This window comes from Bactrocera oleae, chromosome 4, assembly GCF_042242935.1.
Source record: "Bactrocera oleae isolate idBacOlea1 chromosome 4, idBacOlea1, whole genome shotgun sequence".
NCBI classification, from domain to species: Eukaryota; Metazoa; Arthropoda; class Insecta; order Diptera; family Tephritidae; genus Bactrocera; species Bactrocera oleae.
Window position 1 is genome coordinate 39,499,729 of NC_091538.1, and position 18,279 is coordinate 39,518,007.

Here is an 18,279-nt window from a genome sequence, read left to right on the forward strand (position 1 = left end):
ATGACTAGTGTTTCAAGAACTGAAGTAATAGCAGAAAGTCTTACATGGTTCACCTGACTCCAAAACGTATCTAATAAAAAGCAAAAGTTGGTCTACATGGGCTATATCTGGTGTTGAATCGAGATTAGTTCGCGAAAAATATTTTGCAATTTTTATCTCGTCTGAAATCTGTTTTAGGACTTTACAATTAAGAGAATGCTCTCTTCTTATACGAGGTATGTATATATTAGGACCCCATTTTGGCTCAGGTATTTACTAAATCGGGCTCCAATCGTGCTATCCATTCGGCTAAACACTATCCATTCAAATGATAATGCCGTTTGTTCAGGCATAACATTTTAATTTAAACTCAATTGCTATTGAAATCTGTTGAGAGTCGATAGAAAATGATCAAAACAAGTAAGGAAAGGATAAGTTCGGCTGTAATCGAACATTTTAAACTCTCACAAAGATCAAATGCGAAAGATAAATGTAGGTATTTATATTAAAATCGACCTAGGCAAATGAGATATATGTGTATTATATAATCTGAGGAAAACAGCAACCAGAGAATTGGAACCAAGGTCTAGACAAATTCCATACAAATTTAGCGCTGACCCACATAATTTAAAAAAAACTTGTGAACTTAATTTCATTAAAATATCACACATTTTAACCAACATAAATGGTTTAAAGTCAGATGGAAATAGCTATATCGTGTATATTGGGGCTAAACTGATTGCCTTCACATTTCACATTACTAAAAGATACTCAAGAACATGTCTTTATAAAACTTTGTGAAGATAATTCACACACTGACCGACATATTGGGCACAAAATTTGCTTGAATAACGAAAATCGTTATAGGTTCGTGGACCGATTTCACCCATTTTCAGCATTAAATTGTAGTAATTCAGTGTTATATCTTCATTCAATTTTCCTAATATACCATATTGACCGATATACATATGTACATATACGGTTTAAAGCCAACCGAAAATTTATGAATATTAGGTATATGATAGTTTTGACCCGATTTTATCCAATTTGGGCATTACGACATGCGATTACTAGAAAAATATGCTCTCTGAGTTTTATTAAGATATCTCCACATATTAACCAATATTCACATCATTATTCAGGCGGATGTTTGAAAAATAAGATATTAGTTATATGGGAAATTTTGAACCGATTTCATCTATTTTAGGCACAAAAACAAATGTTATTGGAAAGAGATTTGCTCTGAATTTCATTAAAATAACTTACATATTTAACGATAAATGTGGAATAATGTAAACCGGAAGTTCAAAAATATTTATATACTTGTATTATGTGTATAGTGGCTATGGGAAGCAATGCCTTAAGTTTACCTATTTTCAGCACCAGGACACAATATTACGAGGAAAATACGTTCTCTAATAGCGTTTTATTTTTTCACAGAAATATTGAATTTATTCTGCCCTATGCCCGAGCTTAAAAGTTGCTAGTTTTTTTCTCGGAATGTTGCCTACAAGCACGTTTTTTGCTAATCCAATTTATCCTCTTAGTTTTATCATAAAACCTTCATAGAGACTTGAAAATTTGACCAAATTTTTGTTCAGATATCAGCGTACCCAGAAAACATTATCATAGCTCAAGAAAGCACGACATCAATGCAATGTTGAATCATGAGAATGAAATGAGAACGTCAAAGAACTTTGCGTGGAGCTATAACCACGATCCGACTTACATACATATGCATATGGACGCGTTCAAAAATACAGTGGAAATTCTATATAAGGAATCTCTGTTTAACGAAAAACACGATAGAACATAGAAAATACCAAAGTTTGTTTGGTTTACCTGGATAACATATTATTTCTATGCCTAAACACTCTATATAGCGTCACAAACGAAACGATTTTTAACCAAATAATCCGCTTAAATTTAATTGAAGTAATCGACTCAAAACTATGCAATTTCTGGAAAATATTATTAACTAAGTAAGTTGCAGTAAATACCAAAGCAAATGGCCAGGTACGCCCAACGTCAACAATACCATTTTGCGTATGCGTTGGGCACGCAGTGTTGATAGTGATTGGTTGTTGGTTCTATAAGAGCAAGAGAAGAGGAACATGGTATCGAAGGAGAAAAAGAACCAGCTAACGTCGAGCCAGCTTAGAAGTTCTTCTAAGTTCTCTGGTTGAGCCACCGTCGAGTATTGACGAAACAATTCCAAGTTATTCGATTTTTTTTATTCAATGAAGATGATTCGGTAATATCGCAAGGTATAATTAAAATGCAGTTAATATATGAGCAAATAACAAAAGGTAATAGTATAACTGATTTCGATTTTTTAAAATAAAACATTAGAGGGCACTGGACATTTTATACTGTTGCAACTTGCAAGGATCAAAGCCGGCGAAACACTGATAGGTAATTTATAATTTTTGCGGAAGAATCCAACATTAATTATTTGACGAAATCGTGAATGTATTACAATCAAATTTGGTATTTTATTAAGTTATATTATAGGTAATAGACAGACTTAGTTTTAATGCTATATTTTAGTTCCCGTAAGCGAAATTATATTAAAATCATCTTCAAATGAGATAAAGTTTATATACGTATGTAAGCTCAACCGAAGAGGCCACATAGATCAATTCCATTAATATTCAGTGGTAAACCATATAATTTTCAAGGAAACTAAGGCCAACCAAATGTTTGAAAATTGTATATTAGGTATATGGGGTCTAAAGGATGTATTGACCCGATTTTTATCTATTTTTATCAATACCACAAACTATTAATATGCCACATACTAATAATATATTCCCTGAGTTTCATTAAGGTACACATACCATCACATTATGTATATGGAGTAAAGTCAGCCGGATGATCGAAGCTCATAATATTAGTTATATATTATGGCTTGGACAAATTTTCACCAGATTTTATCCATTTTAGGCACGAAGATACATTGTTATTAAAAAAACAAGAGTTACTAAGATGACCCATATATTGGTCAATATATGCGGTATAAGGTAAAACGGAAGTTAGAAAATCTTTATATTAGATGTTGTCGATAAAATGTTCGCTGGAAGAACTGGGGTCCACATAGGCGTGATTGTAGTCCGATTTCGCCCGTTTTCGTACTGGAACACAGAAATGTCAAGGTAGGCCCTGAGATATGGGTTTTCACCTAAATGTAGGCGCTGACACCCTCATCGTTTTATTTTGACCCCGGCTCCTGTAAAGCCCATTCATACTATCGGGTATAAAATTTTATGTATGTGGCATATTTACTAGTTGATTTATCGCGCGTTTAGTAGTTTTTATCGTTATATGGGGAGTGAATCGGATCATAGGTTTCATCCATACAGTGTTGGAAAGGGTGCTCAAGGGATTTTTCCTGAGCGAATTTTTTGTTGTTGTATCTTAAGTGGTTTAGAAGATATATACCTTAAACCTTTTAGAGGGTGGGGCAACGCCCTTTTTTTAATTTCGATGGCCATAGGTGGCCCTTGCCACTGCGATCCTCTTTGCCAAACTATAGTTTTATATCTTTATTTAGTACTTAGTTATGGCACTTTATATATTTTCTTTAATTTAAATGATTACTCCCATCATAAAACTCGTTCTCTTTTTTTGCCAAAAGACACGTATACCAAGTTACGACATCTAATTTTTTACTTAGTTTACAACTTGCACAGAGAGACGGATAGACAGACATCTGGATTCCAACTCGTCTTGTCATCCTGATTATTTATATATTAACCCTATATCTAAAAAAACAACCGTTAGGTAAACAAAACTACTATACTCTGTAGTAACATGTTGCGAGAGTATAAAATACAGGAGCTTTTGTGAAATAATTTAGAGTTACAGTACTTATTCCTCGAATATTGGTCGTTATACGTCTTCTCTCGGTTCACCGAAAACTCTTAATAACGTAAAAAAGTATACTGTCTCTTGATTTTCGTTATATAGAGTTTCAACTGTAAATGCGTTACGCGTATGTTTGTACGTGTGTATATAATATGTAACTTTTCCCGATAAAGGATCCTACTGAGACTGGCAGAAGCGGTAGAGATTTCTATGCTGCTATCACAAAATATACCAGTTGTCTTAGCTAGTCGAACCAATAAATTATCCTGTCTCAATTGTCTCCGTACACCGAACGGCGAGTGTCGCGAATAACTCGCATGCCGCGTCTCTTGAGCGCTACACGACAGTTTGCCCATACAAACACAGAATGGCTAACCGCTTTGTTTATAACGATTTATTTTAAGTTACTCAACGTAGAAGGCCAAAATGCGGTGCTGCTGTGAAATATTCAATTAGGCTAATTGATGGCTAAGCTTATGCATTGTGCATATACGAAGGCAAAAATACGACACACACATGCCCACAAGCACACATATTCCACATTTAGGTTGCGCTCATATACATGTCACTGCTTTTGTTGCTGTGTACTTATTTTTGGAAGAAAAGGGAAAATCAAACAACGATAAATGGAGCAGAACATTTTCCCCACTGACATCTGGCTCGCCGCCTTAAGGGGGTAAGGGCGAAGGTGAGTGATATTTAAAGGAAGCTGCATTCACATTCGCAATTTCAGTTGTTGTTCCACTGTTTCACATTCAAGTGGCTACTGCGAGCTGTCGAGCTGCTGCCGAACTGCCAAACTGGAGTGGAATATATTTTATTTGCCAAATTCTCGGAAGGCGAATTACTTCGAAATGCGTCGATGTGTCGCGTCTTCTAAAAGACTTCGCTATTCAGCCGCTTATGATATCGTAGTTCACAGTTCGGAGCTTTCGGATCCACGCTTGTTGTTCCAACTTCATATACGTCCGTCCGTCGGTCTGTTGCTTGTCTGGCTATTGGCCTCCTTGTCTGCTCGTCTGACGGTCGTTGGCATGCAGTGGGGCAGCGACGCGGCCTTCTTTGATAATACAATAGCTGCACGCGCCCAATTTACATTTATGTCTACCGAAGAATGAAATTCATGGGGCACATCCACATTCATATCCACACGGCAAATGCCACACTACCGTTGTTGCCGCTACCGTCACCGTCACCCCTACCGACACTGATACCGCTCCAAGGCTTCGAACAAACCAGCCTCGTCTTCTCTTATGCATGAAGTTTGTGGGGTAATATGATCGTAGCAGCGGCAAGCATGATAGAAGGCAAAACGACAGTGCCGCCATGGTGTGGTAGCAGTTTTGCGAGTAGCGTTTTTGTTTCTTTCTTTCTACCCTTTGTAAGATTTAAAGGATACTGTCAATATATCTGTTTTAAATATATTTCGCCGACTTATAAATCAATGGTCGCTCGTTGCTAGCTGAACGCTGAATGCTTTACCGATACCCACGATTGTTGCTGGGCTACTAGTGTCCATTTTATGGGGACATTTTTATTCAATGGTGACCGTGGCTTAAAATTCGTCCAGCAAACCAACAACACAGTGGGCCCTCCATGTATACGAAACACATTAAATAAAGTATGTACTCCCAGATTTTTTGTAAAACCACAGAGGTGAAGGATACTGCTTTCTGTTTAAATGAATCAACACCCATTCTCTATTTGTCATCTCTATTGCTTATTGCAATAAAACTAAAGAAAAATTGGACACCAGTTAGATGCGTCTTATGTTGTCTTTATCCTAATGATACGAAAATCGTAAACGTTATATATTACGTCTATTGTAACCCGTTAAAAAACTGCTTTTAGACAACATTTTTTAGAACTTATCTATTTTCTGGAAGTGTTAATGAAGGTATAAGATGACCAGATTCATTCAACTGGTGTTGTTGTTGTAAGTTGACAAACAAGTAATACAGAGCTAAGTTCGAGTATGACCCAACATTTAATTCATTATTTGACGAAACCCTGAATGGATAACAATCATATTTGGTATCTTATTAACTTATATTATAGCTTATAGATTCACAACTAAAGCGGCTAAATTTAATATACTACGTATATGAGGAAAATGTCAACCAGAGGATCGATTCATTAACATAAAATACATTTTGACCAATATAAACGGTTTAACGTCAGGTGGAAAGTCAAAAATCACTTTATTGCGAATATCGGGTCTAGAAGAAGGTCTTAACTGATTGCATTATGTTAACTTTTAACATTACTCAAGTATGCTCAAAGACACGTTTAAAAGCAATTTTGTGAAGATAACGCACATTTGGCACAAAGTCTGTTGGATAATAAAAATGGGGTTTATGGGAACTGGAACATGTTGCTACAGAGTACGAGTATAGTAGTCTTGTTCACCTAACAGTTGTTTGTATCAGCTAAAAATAATCGTGTAGGACATAGAGTTATATATATAAATGATCAGAACGATGAATTAAATTAAAATACCGCCCTCTTCCCATATAATGATTTTGTGAAAAAACTAGTAAAAGCACGATAAATCAATAACAAAATGCGCCAGAGACTTTAAATTTTGTACCCAGAATGATAGAAGAGGGCTTTATAGGAGCCGGGTTCAAAATTGGATGATGGATGTGGGCACCGCCCACATTTAGGTGTTTGTAAAAAATGAGCGAATCTGGTCAATATTTTCCTTAGTCCCCACATACCTAATAGAAAGATTTTCGAATGTTAGGCTGACTTTATACCTCAGGACTAAGTTAAACATTAAACCTCTAATAAAACAAGACCACGCCCAGTTTTCATTTAATTTTTAGCCCACAAGTGCCTCTTGTTACTGTGATCCCTTGTGCCCAATTACAGTCGTATATCTTAATTTAGAAAGCACTTTATAGCTTTTCGTTTAATTGCGTTTTGTGGGAGAGGCAGTGGTCGCATTACGCCCATCTACGAACTTGTCTTCACTTTTTTGCCAAGGAATACGTGTACGAAGTTTCATTAGGATATCTCAATTTTTACTCAAGTTACAGTTTGCACCGACAGACGGACTTACAGACAGACATCCGGATTTCAACACGTCTCGTCTTCCTAATCCGTTATATCTGTATATATGCAATAACTCTATATTTATCTCGATTAATTTTAAGTTATCAAACAAGTGTTAGGTGAATAAAACTATTATACTCTGTAGCAAAATGTTGCAAGAGTATAATAAGACATATCTATATCGATAAGAAGGATGTGTATATTATGAAATCGATAGACCCAGAAACTAATTGACCGATTATTATGAAAATTGGTATGTAGGTATATGTATTTTTTCACGGAGAAGGCTTTTATGCTATCCTTATTGACGTAACTCGCCACCTGAAACTTGATAAGAGGAACTCTTCCTATATACAGTAATGATGATTTAATAAAATATTTAATAATATACAGGAGTATTCCAAAAAAAAGAATTAAAATTTTTTTCTTTAATGTTTATGACAATTTTGTACATTTACTAACTGCAACCAAACTAAACTAACTGTCCTTAACTGTCAGACAATTTCAGCACTATTGTACACGGACAAAATTAATTAATTGGCCGTATTTTCCCTGACGCACAAAATAATTACTTAAATCACAACTGGCTGGGTAATCGAGCTATATAGACAGTAAAAAATGAAGCAATTAATTTTGATAATAACATTTTACTAAGTTAAACAACTTACTCAATATAATTTAATTATACCTTAGCCACAGCAAGGCGTGGCCGAGTTCTTCTAGTCTGACATAAACACAACCGGAAAGGCTAAAAAGGCTAATATTAGGTCAAGTAAAAAGTTCGTTCGGTTTTTATCTAAGAGATGGTGTTATTGTCCATAGTACCAGTGTTACGTGTCGCATCATACTATACGGCGCTGAAAACGTGTTTATTCGCGCTAAAAGTTTGTCCTTGACAGTTTTTCGATTGATTGACTCAGTACGTTGTGAGCGCTCTTCAAAGATGTACACCAGCAAAGAGAAAATTCGCTATATTTTACAATTTTTCTTCGATCAAAGCGAAAAAGCATCCAAAGCTGAAAACATTAATTTAGTTTATGGGCCCGATACTGTAAACGGACGTGTAGCACAAAAGTGATTTGCTAGGTTCCGTTCCGGTAATAGCGGTGTCAAAGATGCACCACTCGTCGGGAGGCCTGTCGTCGAAAATTGCGATAAAATCATGGAAATAGTGGAAACAGACCGTCACGTGAGCACTTATTAAATTGCTGAGGAACTAAAGATAAGCCAGAAAACCGTTTGGAACCATTTGCATAACCTTGGATTCAAAAAGGAGCTCGATGTTTGGGTGTCACACGAACTAACGCAAAAACATGATGGACCGAATTTCCATCTGGAAAACGCTGCAGAATCGCAACAAAATCGACCCGTTTCTGAAGCGGATTGTGACTGGCGATGAAAAATGGGTCACTTATGACAACATCGAGCGCAAACGGTCGTGGTCAAAGCTCGGGGAAGCGGCCCAGATGGTGGCCAAGACCTGATTGACGGCCAGGAAGGTTTTGCTGTGTGTTTGGTGGGATGGGTAAGGAATCATCTACTGCGAGATGCTCCCCTATGGCCAAACGCTCAATTCGGCCCTCTACTGCCAACAACTGGACCGCTTGAAGGCAGCACTCATCCAGAAGAGGCCATCTTTGATCAACAGAGGCCGAATTGTGTTCCATCAGGACAACGCCAGGCCACACACGTCTTTGGTGACTCGCCTGAAGCTCCTGGAGCTCGAATGGGAGGCTCCTTATAGTCCGGACCTGGCACCAAGTGATTACCATCTTTTCCTGTCCATGGCAAACGTGCTTAATGGTGAGAAGTTGGCCTCAAGAGAGGCCTGTGAAAATTGGTTTTCCGAGTTTTTGCAATAGGGACGCAGTCTTCTACGAGAGGGGTATAATGAAGTTGGCATCTCGTTGGCAACAAGTTTTCGAACAAAACGGCGCATATTTGACTTTAATCGGACAAATGTACACAAAGTTATCATCTTTTGAAAAATCAATAAAAACCGAACGAACTTTTTACTTTACCTAATATATATAACTACGTTGATGTGGGAAACGTCAAGAGGATTGCGATTGATTATATTAGGGATATGAGGCTTGGACCAAGGTCTAGATTAACTCAATTTATATTCAGCTATAAACTATTAATATAATTTTTAAGAAAACTCTTCCGTTTAATTACCTTAAAATATCACACATTTTTACCAACCTAAACGGTTTAAAGTCAGCTGGAAAGCAGAAATCACTATATAAAGTATGTTAGACCTTTGGCATTGCTCAGGTATACTCGAGAACATATTTTCCAACAATTTTATAAAAAATAGCTACACATTGACCGCCATATTCGTCACTAGGCTTGTTAGAATAACGAAAATCATTGTATGTAGTATATGGGAGTGGGGTAATTCATATAATAAATTCACATATTTTCGGCATTAGGCCATAGTTTATCCAATATTATACTAACAGTAATTTTGCTAAGATAACATATCTTAAGGTCAACCGGAAGTTTGAAAATCTTATATTAGATATATGAGAGAGAGAGAGAGAGGTAGTATTGAACCGCTTATATCTATTTTTGCCATTATTAATAGCAAAAGATGATCTCTGAGTTTCATTAAGGTATCTCACATACCATCACCAACATTTGCGGTATAAAGTCAACGAGATGTTTTAAATGCCTGCTATTAGTTAGGGCAAGTTTTTACCCGATTTTATTCATTTTATGTACAAAGATACATTGTAATTAGAAAAACACGGTATTTCAATTTCATTAAGATAACCCACACATTGACCGATATTTGCGATATAAAGTCAGCCGGAAGCTCGAAAATTTCTCTATTGGGTATATGGGGACTATACTCATACATAATATTATCAGAAAGGGATTCTCTCCGAATTTCTTTAATATATCTCACAGATTGACCAATCTTTTCGATGAAAAGTTCGCAATAGGATATATAGGCGTCCACATATTCGGTATTTTCATATTGCATCATAGGAATGTCATAACAATGCTACCTTGCAAGTTTGGTTCAAATCGGTCAAGTAGGTCCCGAGAAATAGGTTATCACCTAAATGGGTTATCACCTAAATGTGGGCGATGCCACTCTGATCGTCAAATTTTGACCCCGGTTCCTATAAAGCCCTATCGTACCATCTCGGGTGTAAAATATTTATAATATCTCTGCTGTATTATTTATTGATTTATCGCGCTCTTAGTAGTTTTTAACAGAACCGTTATATCGGAAGTTGGTGGGGTTATCATCCGATTGACCATTTTTATAGCTGTTACGGCTTAAGAGATATGCACATTAAACCTATTAAAGGGCGGGGCCATGCCCAGTTTTTAAAAATGTATAAACTGCAGATGCTCTCTCTACCAAATAACAGTCTTGCATCTTATTGTGTATTTATTAAAACCTGGAGAACAGACAGTTTCATGTTCTTTTGCCAGCCAATTGATGGGCTTCGAAAAAGCAAGAGACGTTGAATTTGCATGTTAAATATGCTGCTTAAATGTACTTTTTGTATTGGATAGTGAGTGGTGAAGAATTACGACAACTCCAAACGCAATCAAGTAAGGAAGGGTTAAGTTGGGGTGTAACCGAACATTTTATACTCTCACAAGGTAAAGTGATATACGGGATATTCGTATATGTTTTAATTAAAAGTTGGAAGTATTGTATACTTACAATGGATATTTGGAGAGTAAGGAAAGTATTGACCCAATTTTACATATTTTTGGCACAAGGGCATGTTATTATCACAAAAATATGTGTCTACATATTTGGTGTCTGGGTCCTTGGAAAGTTATAATCCGATTACGACAATTTGTGGAGGTTAAACAAAGTTTTGACGTAATAACTTCATTGATTTTTAATTTGTATACTGTAAAGTGAAAGAGTCAGATGAAATTTAAAAATTTGTAATATGGGAAGTAGACGCGGTTGATGGAAGTAGTGTGCAATAGTAATAATAGGATAACCTCCAAATCAAATTTGGTGTTAAGTAGTTCTTAAGCGGGCGGTGCCACACCCATTGTCCAATTTTTACACCGGCTTCCATAAAGCCCTTTTAGTAATTTTCAACATAACCGTTATATCGTGGTGGTCGTGGTTATTATCTGATTTTCTGCACTCTCTCACAATGTATAAAGAAATGCTAAATCGACTTTTTCTCAGCAACTTTGGTTGAGATAGCTTCAATAGTTTTGAGGATATGTACATTTAACCATTTAGAGGGCGGGGTCACGCCCCTTTAAAAAAATATTTAGCCCTCAAGTGCCCCTCCCCACTGCGATCCCCTGTACTAAATTACAGTTTTGGGTATCAAAGAATACGTGACCCAGTTTTATCAAGGTATCTCAATTTTTACTCAAGTTACAGCTTGCACGGACAGATAGTCACCCGGATTTCTACTCGTCTCGTCAGCCTGATTATTTATATATATAACTCCTGATTAGTTTTAAGTGATACAAGCAACCGTTAGGTGAACAAAACTATGTAGCAACATGTTGCGAGAGTATAAACATATTAATTTAAAATTTAGGTATGTACAAGTATTTTTAAAGATATATACTAGTAATAATTTTGTATATACATAAATATTTACACCCATATCAACTATGCTAGTTATGAGAATAAGAGAATATAATTGAAAGCTAAATAGGCTGTAATAAAATATATTAACTATGTCATCTAATTTCGTAGTTATTATATACAAAATGCCAAACACATCTTTAATCATCCCTTTTCCCTTTTCAGCCATAAAAAGTATCAGCCATTCATGTCACGTTTACCCGAATACAGTCTAGCACACGATCTGCAGGAACAAAGCATGGTAATTGCTAGTAGTGATTCGTACAGTGTCCGGCATGATAGCGAACATTCTTCACCAAGTCTTCATTCACCGGCCATACATCAGTCCACATATGAAACAGAAATAATTGATCGAAATTTACCACAAAGTGAAGCGAGTACGGTGTATCCTTCGCCCTTTCTTGCCAACACATCGCCTCTGTTGAATTCGAATTTACCGCTACTCACAAATAATCAAGTCATGTTAAACAAATTTCTTAGTCATCCCAATATGGTAACCGTAAACGCACCAGTGCACGAAACCGAAGACTGTACAACGGGAGCGGAAACCCCAGTATGGAACTATGCCGATTACAAGGACGATATTTGCAGTTTAAATTGCTCGTACTTGGAAAGACAACAGAAAGTGAACGATGCGAAATTTCGCCCTGGCGTCAATGCCGCAAAATGTGCCAAAGAGACCCGAATACGTCGACCAATGAACGCCTTTATGGTGTGGGCGAAAATCGAGCGAAAAAAATTAGCCGATGAAAATCCGGACCTTCACAATGCAGACCTTAGTAAAATGCTGGGTAACTAATTTAATTGTGATTGTATGTAAATATGTGTGTATACTTGTATAGTTAAGTTAAATACATAAACTCAAAAGCAAAACTCTAAAACTTCAAAATAAATAACATGATTTATTAATAAATTTTTGTACATATCATAAAATCGTTCACTTTGACAAGATATGTTTTACAAACTTCTATTTTTTCGCTACAAAAATTATGTCAAATTAAAGACATTTCACTTAATTTTTTGCGTAAACATTTCGTGCAACTTTTTCCATTATTAAGCAAAATAATTGGAATTTACAATATACCAAAAGTTATCTCTGTAACTAAGATCTAGAATCAGGCTCGGCCAGATCAAAACATTAATTTCTAAATACAAAAGACGGCTTAAGATTTTATTCAAAAGCACGTTGTCAGTACGAAATCTCAAGTCAATTTTATAAATATAGTTTGTATAAAATGTGCCCAATCATTAGCTACTAAGTACTGCAATTTAGAGTTTGGTCATTCTTATATAAAATATATAAGATGAACTTGACTAAACCTTGAAAACATACGTAAATTTTTCAGCCGTCGTTCAATTAGGCACTGAGGTATAGTTTACAGGGGTTCTTTTTCCCATCTGGCAAATTTTGCCCTATGTAATAATAAAATATAGTTACGTCCAAGAGTTTAGATTTATTATAAAGACAAGAGTTAAGTTTTAAAAACGATTTCAAGTAAATGGCTGCCATGGCTGACTCGAATAAATTTCAGCCGAGAGGCCTATTTTTCAACCACTTTTTGTATCAATATTCTTTTCCAAGCCTTCAATCGTTTCGGGCTTACCTGCGTAGACAAGCGAATTCACATAACACCACCAAAATAGTCTCGCGGTGTTAAGTAGCACGATCTTGGAGGCCATGCCACAAGCCTACGACGCGAGATAATGCGCTCAACAAAAGTTTCCTTTAATAAATTGATTGTTTCGTTGGCTGTATAGCATATAGCGCCAAATTGTTGGAACCAAAGGTCGCCCACATCAGTTCAGGCACGAAAAAGTTATTAATCATGGCTCTGTAGCTTTCCTTATTGACTGTAACATTATCGCCGGCTTCATTTTTGAAGAAATATGGACCAATGATTTTTTCTGCACGTCAAACAGTGACATGTTGAGGATATTAGCGGCGTCTCAACAATAGCTTGTGGATTATCATCACACCAAATGCGACATTAAGATACTCATTAAACTAAAAGTGAGCGCAAAACGAAATTTTCTTGTGAAAATTGGGATCGTTTGGCTTCAATTCTTCCACGAGTTGGATTTGTAAGCCAGCAAGCCAAGATCACTCCGCAAAATCTCCCATAAAATGGATGCTGCGCGCGTTGGCTGATGGACTCAATTGGGTCTTCATCGATACTTTGCTCCACAGCAGCATTGTGCGCACTGTACGGCATCTTTTAGGATGCGCATTATCCACTAAAAAAAACGTGATGCAAAACCGATCCATGATTGCTGGAATTACCAACTCTGCTGAGCGATTATGTCAACCGAATGTTGAATGGAACCGAACCAAAATTTTGATATTAAATTTGCACGGTTTGCAAACGTGTTCCGGAGTAAGTCTGTTCTTTATCAAATGGCAAACCAAACTGAGTATTAATCAAGTAAAAGTTATCAAAAATACCAACACCGAAAAAAGTATTGCCTCATTGAAAACCATACATCAAAACAAAACACCCGTTACTTAATTTTGCTAATTCGGGACTTACAAAGGGCCCAGGCCTTAGTTCTAATCTTAATGTTGATAAGACGGTTCAATGAAACCTGAAGGTGCTTCGCTAAACAGAAAATCCAAGTCTTCAATTTAATTTTTCAAACACGGTCGAAAATAAGTAGGAAAAGTATCCTATGATATATCTATGTATGTCATGTCAATCTTATTTACTCTTCATTGCATATACATATACATACACATATATTATTTTATTATTTTTAACAATATGTTATTTGTTATAACGAAGGAACTAATTTATTTCTAGGTAAAAAATGGCGTTCCCTCACTCCTCAGGACCGTCGGCCTTACGTAGAAGAAGCAGAACGTCTGCGAGTGATACACATGACCGAATATCCCAACTACAAATATCGACCACGGCGGAAGAAGCAATCGAAAGTACGTGCTATACAACCATCCGCAAAAGAACAGAATAGTTCGTCCAACCAAGTCGCCACTACCAATAAGCTCAACGCTGGCGCTCGGAAAATAACCAACTCACCAGCAATGAGTCAGCCTTATAATCAACTTTCTGAAGAGAATTCCACCACGCGTTTCCAGGCACTTCCGACAAATTGCTCGAATCAAACTATTTACGAGCAAAAATTGCGGTCCAACTACTCCCCATCTACTACAGCGGATTGCTGCAGCAACTCCGACACAATTGAGCATATGGACACATTTAATTGTCAATCGCCCTTATGTAATAACGAATCCATAGCAACAAATCAGCAAAAATCAAACACCAAGAGTGGCAATCACTTGGCCGGCAACAAATCAACCAAACCAAATCGAAATCAATCGACAATTGCGCAAAACTCCGAAAAAGATGTAGTGAAAGTGCCCAGGTATGGCAAAATGGAGTCTAAGCCGCAACAGAGTTCTTTCGTTTCATACCCTCTGACTTCCACACCTAAGGCCGTCATTACTAGCCGTGGCATGTACGTAACGTGCAACAGTCGAGGATTACTCGATCATGGTTACTCAGTAAAGGGTACCTTTTATCCACCAGTTTCCGGATCCGACAACCCTTCGATTCGCAATACCAACTCGGGTCAATCATTATCCAATTGTGATGTTGCCACTGCATTTACTACTTCCACAGAAAGTACACTTAGCACCAATTGTGGTCCGAGCTATCAGTCCATTTATTCACATGATACAAGCTCCACAGCTGGTACGCTTCATCAAACGATTGCCAACACAGCGGACAGCTTTGCAACGCTGTCGAGTACCTATGCGCCCAGTATGCACCTCGATGAATTCGCTAGGTACTCCGGCGGTGTCGAAAATGATTTTACTCATGTAATCTGTGACAATGGAATGGATCACGGCAAAACTGATGGCGAAATGAAATTCACTAAATATCCAGATACGAATCACAATTATGACGATTTCGAAGCTTACAATAATTCATTGGTTATCCCTGCTGCCGCCTCCAATTACTATACTCAGCTGCCTTACACGCTGGCCGCATCAAGTGCATGCACCCCTCCGACATCATTACCATTCCCCCTCCAATTGACATTACCCCTACAGCAGCCAACCACTTCTGTTTATTCTCCACAACACCACCATCACCACTCTCATTATCCGCACCACCCACAGCAAGTGCACAGTCAACAACTACAAAATGGCTACCCTTCTTATAGCCACTTTATTTCCACCACAAACAGTACAGGAACCGTTCTACCAACGAGCACACCATTGATGTCCATCAGTGCACAGAATAGTGTAATTGGCGCAATGGTTACACCTATGACACAGTCGCCCATTTCACCATATACTCGAAATTCCGGTGGAAGCGCTGCGACCATTGTAAATGCCGACAGGATATTCGACGCACGCAAAGACGACGAGATTAGTAACATACTGGCTGGAGTGAGGAAAACTTGCTACAGTAATTGACAGCATCCAAAACACCTGACGAAGCATTTTTAATATTTTTTATGTGGGAGAACTTTGTTGAAACTATGCATATTTTGAATAAATATTGTTGAGACACCTACCTTGCGGTTATGCCATATCCACAAGTTTTAACATTTTCCTTTGAAATATTGTATTATATGATATATTAGCCGTATTTCATAACGATGGTACTTCATTATTAAGATATCTCCCGACACCTGAATTTGTCATTAACCCAACATAAAAAAGACAAAGTAAGAGCGGAATATTAACTTTATATCTTCCATAATTGCATGATTTTTTTGTCCAAATACTCCAAAATATGAGTTAATATGGGTTAAATGGCGGATAATGGTCAAAAGGCGTATATTCTAATTTGTTTGTGTGTCTTTCTATGTTATATATTTGTCCCTCATTTCAGTACGCACCTCTTATCTCTTAGTGCAGTGCAGAAATATCATAATGTAAATACTCGTAAATAAATTTCTTGCTAATAGAGGACAGGAAGTCAATGTAACCCATTTTGTAAGGAGAGTTCCGCTTTTAATTTTGGTTTTATTTGCAAATTATACCGGTTTGACATTGAGAAGTATGTAGAAACCATATTCTTGAACTAACTGTATTATTTAAAAGTAGAAAAAGTTATTAAAACTAATCTTATAAGTAGAAAAAATGTGAAAACAAACATTCGAACGAAATTTTGACCAGAGGTTTTGTGGTCACAATATTAGAAATTTCCGTCGATGGTCTCCTACATAATAAGATATCGAAATACATCTTATTACAAATTTATACCTTTATAATATGTAACAAACTTAAAAATATGAGATCAATAATCAATTCTAAGTGAAGAACTTTCGTACAATATTTATTAGCTTAATAATTCATAAATGGTTATAAAAGCTTTAGAATAAATTTTACACATTTACTTTATTATTCCATAACACGTAGCACTCTTGTACAACTTGTATTCAAATTTCTTAGGAAGTAATAAATCAGTCTAAAAATGTTAACTTTGTAAGAAGATAATAAATATTTGTACATATGGCTTATGTATATACATATGTTATCTCTTAAAATTCGCGGTTTTATTGAAGAAATAAGTATATATAATATATAGTTATCATAACAGTAATACAAACTAAATTGATGGGAAACCTAACGAGATAATAACTTATTTCAGAAGACTGCTTTGTCATGTGCTTTTGTTGATCTTGCTCAGGCTGCAATTATAGAAATTTGAAATCTCGCATTGTGATATGGGACAGGTCAAAAAAAAAGGTAGCCATTTCCAACCTTGGATTCTGGTGTGAACCAGTGGATCCATGTTTCGGCAAGGCAGAAACTCTTTCGGATTGCGCTTCAACAGCGTTACATATTGTTGTGCAGTGGTTGCGATTGTTGTCCAGAGTGAGCACAGGTGGCACCCACCACGCCGACCATTTCCTCATGCCCAATATTTCCTGCAAAATATGACCCACATGATCTTTTGCGATGCATACCTTCTCATCCTCCTCGCGCACCTTCAATCAGCGGTCTGCCAATACAAGACGATGGACTTTTGTATCCTCCGTGGTAAAAGCTACGTCAGCCAGATGCCAAAGTGCACCGGAATCATCCTTCTTCTATAACGATGTTGAAAGAAAATGTGGAAATTTTTTATAATCTCTAATATTGCTTTTCAATAAAATGTAGCAGTTTGATGTTATTACATCCATAACATTAGATACACGTAACTGTTAATAATTATCTTAAGTGAAAACTATATTAGAACATTTTTAACATTATTTTATTCGTTTTAAGAGATGTTTAAAATTTTTTAAAAGTAACTTTGTTTTTTGTGTGGTATTAACTCTCAACAGAAAATATGGTGAGGAACATTGCCATCTGTTTGGTAGTTTAAGTAAAATTTTTTTTATAAAACTCTGAAAGTGTTGATCTACAGAAAACAATATCGGCAAATGAGGCTTCCATTTTATCTTGACTCTGCATTAAAAAAGATGCTATTGTAGTATATATGTATATATATATTTACCACTACAAACTTAGTTTGAGTAATGAAATGTGAAATCATGTTCCAGGCAGGAATAAAAAAATATAAGGAATATTAAAATGTTTAAGGGTTTAGTTTTTGTTGCGAAAGGAAAAAGTTGTATAGATTTTATGATTCAGTGCATAATCAAGATAGCTACTTTGTTTGAATAAGATAAAGTATCCTTAAACATCACGTAGTGATTTCATTATTAAGATAAATATATAGCCAAAGAAGAAATCTTGATTGAGAAGCAAAATAAAATTTTTTTAAAGGATAAGGTTTACTTTGTCACTTAAAACATAAAAG

The 18,279-nt window shown here is 36.3% G+C and overlaps 1 protein-coding gene across 2 annotated transcripts in view; it reads left to right on the plus strand.

Moving 5' to 3' along the window:
* Sox15 (Sox box protein 15) overlaps positions 1-16,981 on the plus strand; it is a 37,510-nt gene extending 20,529 nt beyond the window's left edge. The window contains exons 1-3 of one of the 2 annotated variants that reach the window (XM_070108184.1): positions 1,809-2,394; positions 11,666-12,291; positions 14,299-16,981. In XM_070108184.1, coding sequence (XP_069964285.1) covers positions 11,688-12,291; positions 14,299-15,938 — 2,244 coding nt within the window. In that variant the 5' untranslated portion in view covers positions 1,809-2,394; positions 11,666-11,687 and the 3' untranslated portion in view covers positions 15,939-16,981. Of the gene's footprint in view, positions 1-1,808; positions 2,395-11,665; positions 12,292-14,298 lie in introns of those variants that run through there. The other variant, XM_014235265.3, reaches the window with a different exon arrangement.
* Positions 16,982-18,279: the final 1,298 nt, after the last annotated feature.